The 14261-nt window shown below is 36.8% G+C and overlaps 2 protein-coding genes across 2 annotated transcripts; both read right to left on the bottom strand.

The window, feature by feature from the left end:
- Positions 1-1272: 1272 nt before the first annotated feature.
- dhrs13a.2 (dehydrogenase/reductase (SDR family) member 13a, tandem duplicate 2) lies at positions 1273-5649 on the bottom strand. The gene is given in 6 exon segments (XM_051908527.1): positions 1273-1766; positions 3513-3839; positions 3970-4093; positions 4165-4250; positions 4253-4282; positions 5382-5649. Coding segments are annotated over 6 exon segments (954 nt in total). The 5' UTR covers positions 5509-5649; the 3' UTR covers positions 1273-1506.
- Positions 5650-7447: 1798 nt separating this feature from the next.
- On the bottom strand, positions 7448-12185 carry dhrs13a.1 (dehydrogenase/reductase (SDR family) member 13a, tandem duplicate 1). Its single transcript, XM_051908526.1, has 5 exons — positions 11967-12185; positions 11612-11730; positions 8419-8542; positions 7971-8297; positions 7448-7892 (listed from the first exon to the last, which is right to left on the bottom strand). Exons 1-5 carry the CDS (start codon positions 12091-12093, stop codon positions 7633-7635), a joined length of 957 nt encoding a protein of 318 aa, XP_051764486.1. The 5' UTR covers positions 12094-12185; the 3' UTR covers positions 7448-7632.
- Positions 12186-14261: the final 2076 nt, after the last annotated feature.

The following is a 14261-nucleotide window of genomic DNA, read 5'->3' on the forward strand; positions in this document are numbered from 1 at the left end:
CGTAGCCTACTGCTAACTAGACCAAGACAAACATGCTTGAAATGCGATCTACCGCCAAAAGCACGTCAGCAGTGTTTGTAGGTGAATTTTGCACTTGACCTCGTTTCACGTGTATGATAGTCATAGTTTAAGATGTTTTCTCAAACAAATCACGAATTTTGAGATCTGCAATTTCTTCCATCAGGGGGTTTCAGTCTCTCAGATGACACGGACCCCCACATATGATCATTTTAATGTAAGAGAGAGCCCCATTCTAAAATACTATTGTGCTGTAGGCTACTGTATTTCTTTTTGATGTATTATTTATATAATTTTAATGTTAAAGGGAACCCCTGGTATTAAGACTTGTATGGTTTAATATAACGTAAATGATGTCTGAAATATGTAGTAGAAAACCTATGAAAGATTTACGTTATTTAAAAATATTTGGACGCCATTTTGTTTAGCTGCACAGTGCGTTCTATGTCTATAACGTCAAATGGTTGCAGTCGGTGATCTACTGACACTGCCGTGTTATTTTTACCGCAACACAACTCGGAATATAACATACGATGCTACATTGTGCAGCTTTTGGTTATAATTTCCAGTCGAAGGGCAACAAGAGAAGCAATGGAAGTCTTCACTGCTTTACTAGCGATAAGAGGAGAAAAGAATGGGAAGTTGTGAAGAATATGGACGAATAAAACTTCAAGATCTTTGTTCTCTTCACTTTAGACCTGTTGCCACTCTAGCATTAACGATGCTGATGACCGTTAAAAACGCGTCATCACAGTCCGTGAAAAGGGTCCAAATTTAAAAGGGGACTAAAGACCCAATTTATATTTTATAAAAAAAAAATATTACAAATATCGCAAAATATAAGTTGAAATATTTTGTTTCTATTACAATTCATTATTTTCCTTTTTTCTACTCATTATGGTACTAAAGTTTTTTTTTTTTTATTTTATGTTAGCCAAGTTCATATTTATTCATTTAGTTTAATATTTTTATAATTTTTTTACATTTGTTTTTCTGTAAACTCTTTTCCCTAGCGGTCCCCTGGACCCCCGTTAGAAAACCCCTGTTTTAGATTATGACCTGCTGTGATATGTAACAAAAGGTTTAAATGTCTGATTTTAAACTCAATTTACTTTCATTCTGTTGGGCATTAGCACGTGTGTCAAGGAAAAAAAATACTATATTGCTCAATTTTCATGTTTGTTTTAGTTTGATTTTATATCAAATATAATTTCATATTTCATAGAGTAAAAAAAACAACCAGGATAAAAGTGATTCCATTACATACTTTAATACAGTTAAAAAAAACATTCACCCAGCATACAGCAGTTAATGTAAACATACAAATAAAATAACAAAAAAACACTGTAAACCTAGTAAATAATTGTGCGTTCGTAAACACAAAAATTCCACAATCAGTTTTGTCACTTCATACTCGTTTTTTTCTCTAGGGGTAAATAAGTTCACAGACGGTCTCCATCCACCAGAAATAAAACAGTTCCTCTGGCTTTATGAAAGGCCGCTCAGTTGTTCACTGACTTCCCAAAGCTTTTTGGCCACCGCGTCGTCTTTGGCTTTGGCACTGACTTCCTCCACAGCGCAGCATGAGAAATAACGTCCACTGAAATGCTCAATTCCTTCCTGAGTGGCACAGTGAAGAGTCGTTTGGGCTCCAGTTTTTGGGTCCAGGAACAGCAGTCTAGCCACTGGCTCGATGAACACTTTCTGCCAGAGACTCACATGGCGGGAGAGCTCGGTCTTTACAACACCTGCAAAAGGGGTAATGCAATATTATGCGTTAGTAGTTCTCAAATTTTTTGGTCACGCCCCCTTTAAACCTTTAAAAATAAACTTTATGAAGAAAACTTATGCATTTTGGCCATTCATTCACATGACAACGATGTTTTGGGGGCCTGAAAACGCAAACTTTTGAAAACAATACCATTATCGCCATGTAAACTACAAAAACGCGAATTTGTGAAAACCGTGACATCATGCGCATGCGTATCACGTGTTCAGTCTATAGGCGCGTAGTGTTTCTTGCCATCTACTGGCCTGGTATGCATAATACAGCGTTTTTAGTTGTTTTCGTGAATCCATGTAAACAGGGATCGTTTTGACAATGTTGTCGTTTGTACGCAAAACTCTTCAAAAACGCAAAGGAAAATCGTTTCCATTTTTAGTACCTCATTGTCGTGTAAAGGCCTAAGACTACATGTGATCAAATTTCGGACCTCTCAGTTGCAATTTGTATAGGCGTATAATCAAACTTGGCATTTTTTCAGGTCATTTTTATAGAGCTTCAATAAAATCAGTACTTTCGTAGAGTCACTTAGTTTGCAAAAAAATATAGCCTACAAACTTTTAAAGTGACCGAAGGGCCTTTTACACAACACTGTTTCAACTAAAAATGGAAGAAAAAAAAAATTGTGCGCGTTTTGGCCATTCATTTACATGACAACAGCGTTTTGGGGGCCTGAAAAACGACAAACTAACACTGCCAACTACTGGCCTGGAAGCATAATAGAGCGTTTTTAATTGTTTTTGTGGATCCATGTGAAGGGGATCGTTTTGACAATGTTGTCTGTACGCGAAAAACACAAAAGAAAAACTTTCAGTTTTTAGTACATTGTTGTCATGTAAACGTACGCTTAAACTATAAAAGCCATCAGAAATATATGATTTTGCATTCAAGAGTCTCCAGTTGGTTGTAAACACTTAGATTTTATGTACAAATAAGTGCGTGTGCACGATTAGTGAACAAGACTCACGCGGAGTCCGAATATGCCTACTTCCATACTATATAGTATGTAAAGAAAAACAGCACAGCAAAAGAGTATGACGAATTCATAGTATTCGAAAAACAGTAGGCGAAAAGTACCTGGATGACCTATGGCTTCTATTTAATGGACACTTTACTATCCCATGAAACCAGTTGTGAATAACCGTCATGTGACAGTAACAACATGGCTGATGTAGTACGTCTTCATTTCATTCATACTATACAGAACACACTTTTTTAATGGTCACGAAGTTTCAAACCAAATGTAGTACCTACTAGACGGTATGCTTTTTCTGACACAGCTTCTATGTGTGTGGTCTAAAGATACGGTCAAATTTACAAATTTTCATGCAATCAGGAATTTCACATGCAGAATTTGCAACGGGTTCTAGTTTTTTACAGATTTATCGCACTGACCAACAGAAAGCTGCTTGATTTAAAAGTGACTTCTGTGTGAGCGGTGGTTCATTCATTGCTACACTATTGACAAAATGCAATAGACCTTTTTTTTTTGGCAAAAAAAAAAAAAAAAAAAAGTGAAACCTGCCATCATTTACTCAACCTCATGACATTCCAAACCTGTACAACTTCTCAGTGGAACGCAAAAAGTGGAATTCGAATGATGTACAAACAAATGAAAAAAGTAATGCAGGTTTTGAACAACATGAGGGTGGCTAAATAATGACAGAACTTTTATTTCACCAAACTATACATATCAAGTAAGAATTTCTACCTGGATGAACACTGTAGCAGGTGACGTTAGTGCCTTTCAATCTCTTGGCCAGTTCGTGAGTGAACAGGGCATTGCAGAGTTTGCTGTTGCAGTAGGCCTGGAAGAACTGCCAGCTGTATCTCCCTGACCCCAGGTCTTTGGTGGCGATAAGAGAATCAAAATCAATCTTGCCCCAGCGATGGGCCATGGAGGATAGAGTGATGACCCGAGCAGCAGGACTCTCCTTCAGACGGTCCAGCAGAAGACATGTGAGCAGGAAATGTCCAAGATGGTTGACGCCAAACTCTATGCCAAAACCATCCTCAGTTTGACCATCCGCAACAAGACCTAAATGGAAGAAGCCTTTGACTACAGTGCCATGTTTCCACTAATATTCAGATAAGTGGTCAATCAAGATGGCTGAACTTGAACATTTGTTTACATTCTGATTTGAAACACTTTTGAGAGTTTGGCTTACCTGCATTATTGATAAGCAGATCCAGTCTCGACTCAGATTTGAGGAAGTTCTCAGCAAAAGCTCGCACAGATTTGAGGCTTCCAAGATCAAGCTTCATGAACAGGATATCATTGCTTCCTGTGGCCTGAACAACAAATATGGGTTAAATAAACACTCACAACTCTTAAATTAGTGGTCTTAAGTGATGGTCCTCACCTTCTTGATGTCATTTATAGCTGCCTCAGCTTTCTTCTGGTTTCTGCAGGCTAGAATTACTCTTACTCCACGACCAGCCAGATCAGAGCTGTGGCCTTACCGATACCGGTATTCCCACCTGAAACGTCACACCAAACATCTCTCATTAACAAAACAAAAACACATTCCAAGTTCACTACAAATACTAATTTTCTCACTCAGTATTTTTTTTTTTTAAGATTTAATTTTTGGCGTTTTGCCTTTATTATGATAGGACAGTAAGCAGACAGGAAGTGAAGTGGGATAGAGAGAGAGGAGGACGGGATTGGGGAAAAGTCCACAAGCCGGGAATCGAACTCGGGTCGCCTGAAGTTTAACGGCGCTATATGTCACTTCACACACATTCAAATGCTTTTTCACTATCTGAAATGTATTGAAAAGGTCTCAGTGTTTCAAAAAACATTAAAAAGCTAACAATAACGTAACAATGCTACTAAAATTTCATTTGGAACTCGCATGTGAAAATGTCAAAAACTTTACACAAATTCAGATACAACTTCACTGCTTGGAAAATGAAACCATGTCAACAACAATCTATGACTTATATTCTTCATCTCTACCATCACCCTCACTGCTTCTATTTGTTTTGTTTTTTGGTCTTTTGAGTTGTTGATTTTACAAAAGATGCATTAAAAATGACCAAAAACTCTAGAAAACACATTTGGATGTACAATTTTTTTTTTTTTTTTTAAAGTTGAATTTATATGCATTTCCTAGTCTAAAATGAGCTCACAATGGAGCCTTGACAGCATGTGACCTAATATCTCCACTTCCTTGTTGCCAAAAAAAAATAAATAAATGTCAAGCACATGGCACATAGATTTTATTGGCTGAAGGGGATGTCATATGATAATACTAAAATGTTGTTGTTGAATATTATTATTGTATTTTAAATACAATTTTCTCTGCATCATTTATAAACGACGACGATACACCAAGTCATTTTGCTTCTCAAGTAAACGCATTTCGATTTACGAATGTTTAGATATTTGTACTGGAAAACGAGACAAAAATAGGCTACGGAGTACTAAAAATAATTGTTTTCCTAGTGTTTTCACAGTGTCTCAGATCACATTTTAAACAGAAAGCCAACGTAAAGACGACAAACGCATTTAACGCGGCATTTTCCACAGGTGCGTTGCGTTTACCACAATGAAAACATTAATCACAAACCTCACCTGTAATAATGGCCGTTTTCCCCGTCATATCAGCGGTTCCTTTACATTTGGACTTCTTAAACAAAGTCTCCACCAAGGCGACATAAAGAGCTGCGATGAGAGCAGCGGCGATGATGAGATAAAACATGACTGTGACCTACTGCAGGTCAGGATTCAGCAGGCTGTTCTTATGTTCTCCGCCCGGGCCAGAGCCTGATAAACCGGTCCGGGGTTTCTCAACATCCCGCCCCCTTGGCTCTCACTGGACCGGTTTGAGTGTGCTCAAGCAAACAATACACAGTTCAATGCCAAAGATCGCTGTTTTATCTGTATATCTCATCATGTTTTTTAACGAATGGGGTGAAAAATAGAGCTTGAAACTCTTAAAAATGAAGTTCATTTTTCAACAACAGATCAGTCAGTCAGGGAGTCAAACGATTTCTTAGGTTTTACATGAGCCGTTTTATTTTATTTGTATTATATTTTATTTTACAAAAACACGAGTCTAAATACAATTTTAATCCCCGAATTGTGTTTTGTTAGCAACAAATATTAAATAAACACCACAATTAGCTAAGTGAACATAGTTTATATAATAAAAGCACTTGGCCATAATAAGTAACAAGGTTGCAAATAAAATAAAATAAAAATATAATTAAATTAAAAAAAACATTCAAAATATATATATATTTTTTCTTACAAGTTTAATGTGGTTCAAAATGTGGTACTCAGCTACACATTTTTAGTAATAATAATACGTTATTTTACATATATATAGGGTAACATGGGGCAAGATGCCCCCTGGGGCAAGATGACCCCTCACCTTATTTTTTTCTCCTGACCATAGATGACACAAAATCTCATCTCAGCACTTTTGATGAATGGCTACGCTATTTTTAAATTTGTCATTTCACCTGAATATCAACATTTGTGAAATTTAGACGAAACAGTTTTGAGGTTAATTGATCTAATTTTGTGATCTATTAAAATTGTATTACGTTAAATATCAAACTTTTTTGTGTCTATTTGCTAATAAAGCATCTGTGGACACATTAATGTTTTTAGATTTGTGGGGTAAAAGTTATAGTTTTTATTCTGAAGTATAAAAAGGTCAAATTAGGCCCCAAGTGTCATGTTGTTACTTGTGGTATTATTTTCAAATGTAATACTTTTTGTAATTAATAGGGTTATTATTGAATATTTCCATGAATTAGACATTTCAGACATTTTCGTTTTCATTAAAACATATAGGTTAATTGAGTGTAATCACTCAGTTTGATTTTACGGTGTTGCTATTATGACACATCTTCAAATAAAATATGGGCAATTAAATAAGTAAATATTCATATGCCTTTATGCAAGTCGAAGAGTAATTTTACCTTTCAGATAAATCTCTTTTACATGGGATTCTGCTTTGACTGTGATCTTGTTTTTCAACTAAATTGTCAAAATAAAATTTTAAATAGATTAGTTGATTTAGTATTTTACATTAATGACACTTAATAAGAATTATATCAAAAGTAATTTATTCATTCTGTAAAAGTTTATCCGGGGGGGGGGGGGGGGCTTCTTACCCCATATAGGGGGCCATCTTCCCCCATGTTACACTATATATATATATATATATATATATATATATATACACAAACACACACATTAAGTTTGTATTAGTTATTGGTAAAATTAAACAAATTGCTTGAATGTTGTTTGAATTCCCAGTAAAGGTGACATCATTCAGTAACATTCAAATATTTTGAATCACATTATTATGCCAGTCATTGAGTAACTAGGTTCAAAGAAGAACTGTTGGCATCTTTTGACGTACTTTTGACACAAAATCTACAGTGCATGTTGTTCCTTTACTAAAGCAGTCACATATTTTAACTGGGAGAGGTGACGCATTCAACCCAGTAAAGGCCTCGGCATCCCCAGACACACCTTGTGTGTTTCGTCTTTACTCTGGTATGACAAAGACACATGATTTTTATGTAGTGGAAACTTTATCACATAAACTACAGGAAGTGAAACAGGTTTCCGCAAGTTACAGGTGATATTGTGATAAGTGATATTTGCACAAACACAATCTGTAAAACAATCAAAAAACAGATTTATTAGAGGAATTAAACAGACTGTTTGCTGCGTTCAGAGCATGTAATGAACCACAAAGTAGTCTACACGGGCTTTTTATAAGGTTTATCCAATACAGTCGACCACAGGTGCCACTAAGACTGTGAAAGTGCACATCTATACAGGTGTAATGAAACTGATGCTCTCATGCTAAACCAACAAGCCTCTCGCTGACTTCCCAAAGCTTTTTGGCTACTGCATCATCTCTGGCTTTAGCAGGAACATTCTGCACTGCACAGCTAGAGAAGTAGCATCCACTCAGGGGCTCGAGACCCTCTTGAAGTGCACAGTGAAGAGACGTCTGAGCTCCGGAATCCACATCCGAAAAGAAAAGCAGCAAAAATGGTGCCATGAACAGCCGCCACCATAGATTGCTGTGACGACCGATGTCTGTTTTGATGGCCCCTATATTAAATAAATCAGCATTAACTGCATATATGACCTATGATACTTCATCAAGTACCCAAAAGAACACCGACTGACCTGGATGAAGACTGTAGCAGGTGACTTTTGTGCCTTGGAGTCTCTTGGCCAGCTCGTGTGTGAAGAGGATGTTGCAGAGTTTGCTGTGACTGTACAACTTCAGTAAGCCCACTGCTGAATTTCCTAAACCCAAATCTTTATGAGTGTTGATGCAGTTGAAATCGATTTTCCCCCACCAATGGGCCATTGAAGATACAGTCACAACTCTGCTGGGGCCGCACTCTTTTAACCGGTCCAGCAGTAGGAGGGTTAACAGGAAGTGACCGAGGTGATTGACGCCAAAGATCCTTCCAAAGCCATCCTCAGTCTTGCCAGCAATTACAAGTCCTACAGAAAAAAGAAAAAAATGTAAAGCTTTTAAACCTGATGCAGATTTTAAATTAGTTGTCTTAAAAAGGAAGCAATTGCATCAATGCATAAAATAAATTGGCATATATTTGATAGCTACCTGCATTGTTGATAAGAATGTCTAATCTGGATTCTTTCTTGAGAAAGTTTTCGGCGAAAGACCTCACAGACTTTAGACTGCCCAGATCCAAGTGCATATACAACACCTCTTTGTTTCCTGTTTCCTGTATTCCAAATCATTGCACAACAATACAGCAGTAAATAATAGCAATGAAATGTAAATTTAGCAAACTTAGAATAGAATCACAGATTTGTTACATAAAACAGCATTAGGCTACTAATATCACTGGATATATATATATATATATTAATAAAAGTACTATTTCATAATGTTTTTAAGAGCAAAACTGCCTCTAGACACTAGTATTCAGTCACTTAACTGCTGACACCAGACAGGAGTTTTGTGTCGCGTTAAAAGCAAATAGAGCCCATTATAATCACTGATGCTGTCTACGCTGGTTACAGTATACAGATGCCTGTTCAATTTCTGACTTGAGTCTGCTGACAACAGGACAATTGGAAGAGTAAAAGAAAGTTTACTTTGACACGTCCTGTTTAAATAGCTTGTTTGCATCTCTGTACAGACTTCAGACGACCACCAGCATCATGAACAAGAGGATGATTTATTTTTAATGGCGGATGGCATTGGGAGGATATATGTTTGTTTGGAGCATTTGACTGCAGATTGCTTTGTAAACGAGGGACAGTGTAACGGAGAGTTCACAAAGAAACTTTTGTTGAAAGATGAAACAGCCTCTGTATTGGATATAACAGCAGCTACGTCGCAAACCATAAGTAAACAATTTATTAATCAGTTTATCTGTAAATGATGGTTTTATTTATATGTTATCAAAACACTTACTTGTGTGCAGTAGTGATGGGGTGTTGATAATTTTTATGCAATTACATTAGGCAAACATAACTGGGTGTTAACTGACAAGCCTGGGTCAGAATGAGGGTTGAAAATAATAATTTTTCATTCATTCATTTTTTTAAACTTTATAAAAACTTTATTAACATTAGAAGTTAACCTTAAGGAATATATTAAAATAATCCATGCTGGAACCAAGACCGCTGAAAAAGTGGGCACACCAGTGGCGGACACTGAAACTAAATACTACTTTTTTTTTTTTAATATAGTTTTACTTCTCTGTATATTTTCAATTAAATAGCTCTTACAGTTTCTTAGTATAATTACTCGGGCATATATCGTGCTTTAAAAACTGCTACTCAAGCATTATATGGACGACATTGTCACATGCTTCCAGTTTTTTTACTGAGCGCTGGTCAGTATAGACCAATCACAGTCATTTGTGATAACTGATTAACGCTTTTCAATCATATTTATAAAACGGTTAGTTCCTGTCCTTGATTCTGATTGGTCAATATCATGAATAAAACACGGCTATGACCGCTTCACCCAACGGTTCTGTGTATCACTACACAACACCCTTAGCAACCACTCTTATCAATGTAAACTGTATGTTCTCAATTGGTATTGTTCATTGAAGCTTACTGTATTATGTAGAAGAGTATTGCGAGAAAGAGATCGAGTGAGCGAGTTTATTACCTGCATTCAGATTTAGCAATTTCCTTCAGGTCAGTCCTATGTTCATAATAAAAAAATCTGTTTAAATGTCTGATGTATTATCTTGTCCTTTTAACAGTTAAGGGGTTTTTCCGTGACTGACAGCTCTAGTCAAAGCATTTGTCTTGTTCCGTGTTCACAACAATTCAATGTAAATGTAAATTCAACAATTCAACTTTTCAATGTAAAAGTCTTTGTTACTGACTGACACACTCATAAAGACAATCTTTGCTGCCATCTAATGGCGATATAATGTAACTTCTGTTGCTGTTCACGGTCGGGGACTATTTTTTTTCTGGTGGAAGGAAGGCTTTTAGGTTTACTTCATGAAAGTTGCATTAATACATATTTTTGGCTTTAATATTTGTATTGTGTGGTAACCGTTTTATAAAAGCAATAAGGTACTCAAGGCTAGTGCTGTATCGTGAATAAGTCATGGCTGAAGGGATTGCAGGGACTAACAACGCCCTTCAGCCGTGACTTATTCACGATACAGCACAGCCTCTCGCACCGAGGAGGCAAGGGAGGCAGTGCCTCCTCAAAAAAACTGGATGAGGAAATAATCGATATTACAAAAATAAAACAACACAAATGTTACAAAATTTGACATTAAAAACTGTAAAAGTCACTCGTTTTTTTAGAAAGAAACACTGTCAAACAGCGAAACCCACAGGTGAAGTTACAGCGGGAGTCTGCGTCTCTGTGCCTCCCTTCAGTTCATAGAAACATAGCAGAGCCCCCTAAGCGTGCGGTGGGTTTAGTGGGGTGTAATTGAGAATGAATGGGGGAAAGTCACGTGAGAGGAGGCAATGCCTCAATTGCGCTATGATTGGATATGATCGGTTATGATTGGACATGATTGGTTCGTGCGATAAATCCCGCCTCTTGTTTTCGTGCACGTTCTCGTCGAATCGGCCTGAATGAAGACAGTGATGGTGTTAATGGGAAGACTAATTAAAAAGTAAGTAAACAACTGTCACTTACATATCACCGCTTTGTATCATGTTAAAATCAAACTCGAAATGGCCTGAAAACATGATGACTCGGGGGGGTTTTAGTGAGCAATCAGTGTGGTGAAATTAAAGGTACATCTTTGTGTCTTGTACATCTGAGTGAGTGACCAGTGTGTACAAGCTTGATGACTGCTGAAAATAAATTGACTATTAAAAAGGAAAGCTGAAAATTAGTTAATAATAATATAAATAATAGTTTAAATTGTTACTGACTTTAGTTATTATTTTGGAATAAATGTAAAAATGAGTAAAAACACTAACTTGATGAAATTTATACTTCGTTTTAATAAATAGAACATTACATAGTGTAAAAATAACACAATAGAATTGTATTTGGTCTCTCTTTTTATGTAACGTTAACTTAAAATTGTGTAACAGGGACATAAATGAGGACTTTGCCTCCTCATTTTAAAACACCACCGCACACCACTGAGATTATATATATATATTCTAGTGCTTTTGCATATAAGATGCCAATTAACAGATTAAAAATATTAACATTTTGTACAAATGTCGATGAAACAAGACAAGTGGCTGCTTTGAATGAACCATCAAGCGCCCCCTAGTGGAACTTTTATCTTAACGGAAACGGTCATTATCCATTTGACAGTTGACATAATGGTCACTCTCACTATCTGGATGTGTGTGACAGCAGCCTGAGCTCTGCTTTCATCCCTGCAGGCTAGAATCACACGAGCTCCTCTTCTCGCCAGATCCAGCGCGGTGGCCTTGCCGATACCCGTGTTTGCTCCTGGAAGAAAACCAGCTCAATTGTCAATCATATCAGTTGCTTATCACGAGCGCCTGTGTGTAGTGTGAACTTTAGTGCACGAGTTGTCAGTTGTGCGTTATGTAACACGACTAGATTGTGTTTGCGAAAAGCGTAAAATCCGCAAAAGCTTTAAAACTACAAATAATGACGACAAAAATTAAGACATGACTGTTTAAGGAAAACAATAAAAAAACGCCCTAAAACCGAACACATACCAGTCACGATCACCGTCTTCCCGTGCAGTTTTGCTGTGCTTTTGCATTTTGGCAGTTTAAACACCGTCACCCACAGCAGCAGGTAAAACCCTACGAGTCCTCCGCAAATAAGCAGAACGGTAAACATATTCAAACGATCAGAGCAATAAGAGTTGATTATGAAAGAGCTCGTTTCCTGCAGACTGGAGCAGGAAGGCGTGCTGGAGCCAATCCCGCCCTCTTGGTCACAGTTCATTCTGATTACAAAACTTAACCAATTATAGTGAACATAACACTACTGTTGTGCTGCTGTTACTTACATCAGACTGACATTGCATCTGAAAACTGAAGCTCTCCGTTTCACTGTCTGAGGAAAAATGTGAATGTTCATTGCCTATGCAAAACTCACTACCATGTTGCTATGCAGTTGTTAAGTGGTTTCTGTTGCTAGGATTTTGAGAGAGAGAGAATCATGTCTTAACATGTAATGTAATAGATACTAAATATTTTCCATATGTTTTCCACATTTATTATATTAATTTTATACAGTATAAAATGGGTATTTATACATGAAAATATATACAGTAGCTGCCTTTTATATTTTACAATGGGGTTCCCTCGCACAAGGATGATCATAGTTGGGTATCCATGGCATCTGAAAGATTGAAACCCCCTCCTTCATTGTAAATTGATCAGATTTGTGTTTGTTATATCATACACTAGATGAAAATGTTGAGTCTGGTTGCTTTAAAAAAAGAAAAAAAAGAAGCACATCTTTTCTCAACAAACCAACAATATGATTTGCGTTGTGCACGTACAAGTTAGGCTCTTGAATACTTTGCATTTGAGATTTTTCAAAACCGTTTAGTCTAAATATAAGCAGTGTTGGGGAAAGTAAGTTACTTTTAAAATGCATTACAATATCGCGTTACCTAAAAAAGTAACTAATTGTGTTAGTTACTTTTTATGGAAAGTAATGCGTTACGTTACTTTTTCTCATCTGGGTTAGGGCTGTTTGTTTTTATAACAAAAGTTCTATCTTAATAAATCTGCTGCCTGTAAGTTTTGCTGCCTCTTTGTCGCCATCTCTGTTTGAAACTTGCAATTGCAGTTGTTTGCGGAATTATCACCTTTACTTGGGTTGTGCCTCGGCACGGCTCCTCAGCGCGGATGAATCTAATGTTTGCTGTCAGTTACCACAAAAGTGTGGATACTGTACTTCGGAATCACAGATTGAAGTCTGACCAAAGTAAGAATTTTCACCAGAAAATGTAATCTGAACAAGTAAGTAACATGTCTGTGTTCTGACCAACTGAGGTAAAAAAGCATTACAGTAAATCGTGTTGCCAATGGTGATTAAATCTAACGATTGCTTAGCTCGGATCACGTCAAACCATGCAAATTATTATTATTGTTATACTTTGTTCTCAAATTGTTATGTTAACAACATCAGCATTGCGTGAATATGTGTATTTAGTGTGTATTAGCGTTACCTGTAGATTTCGTTAATTTGTCATACCATACAATCCGCCATCCAGATGATAAGTTTAATTATTGCAGCTGCTGTGAGAAAAGGCTATAAATGATCCACCTCACATGCCATATAGCCTACTAGCTGGGACTCGTTCTTTATGTAAACAGACGTGACGCAAAGACAAACAGCGGCATGCTCGAATTTCCCGCGAAAACCCACCAGTACCACCCGAATTATAAAACATTGTTACAAGCTTATCGTTCTGAATCAGGCTAAGGTAAGGAGATAGTTTTGAACACTAGTTGGTTATGTACTTGCTCAAAAATGGATTTTGGATCATTTTTAACCTAAAAAAAAAAAGTTACGGACAGCAGCTTTAAAAGTTCACTTATCCACCAAAAGTGAAATGAATAAGCGCTTCAGGCTGAAGGAAATGCAAATTCACGCCTGTACAGTAGAGGGCGCAGTTCAAACAAACAAGCCTTTTAGCTGTGCTGCCATTCTGGACGAATAGGAAGCAAGAGAAGTAAATGAGTAAGTGGTTGCTTACAATTAGTCCAGAACTAGTCTAGAATAACCATCATGTTCACACAGAGCACACAACGCCTCTGTACTCCCGATTTCTCTCAACATGGGGACAGGAGAGCTGTCAGTCAATAATTGGGAAAACAAAGTAACTTGCTCTACTTATTTTTTCAAAAAAGTAACTCCGATATTTTGTTGTAAATTTAAAAGTAATGCGTTACTTCACTAGCTACTTGAAAAAAGTAATCTGATTACGTAACTCAAGTTACTTGTAATGCATTACCCCCAACACTGAAAATAAGCAATACTAATGCTAA

Source organism: Ctenopharyngodon idella, chromosome 10, assembly GCF_019924925.1.
Source record: "Ctenopharyngodon idella isolate HZGC_01 chromosome 10, HZGC01, whole genome shotgun sequence".
Classification (NCBI taxonomy): domain Eukaryota; kingdom Metazoa; phylum Chordata; class Actinopteri; order Cypriniformes; family Xenocyprididae; genus Ctenopharyngodon; species Ctenopharyngodon idella.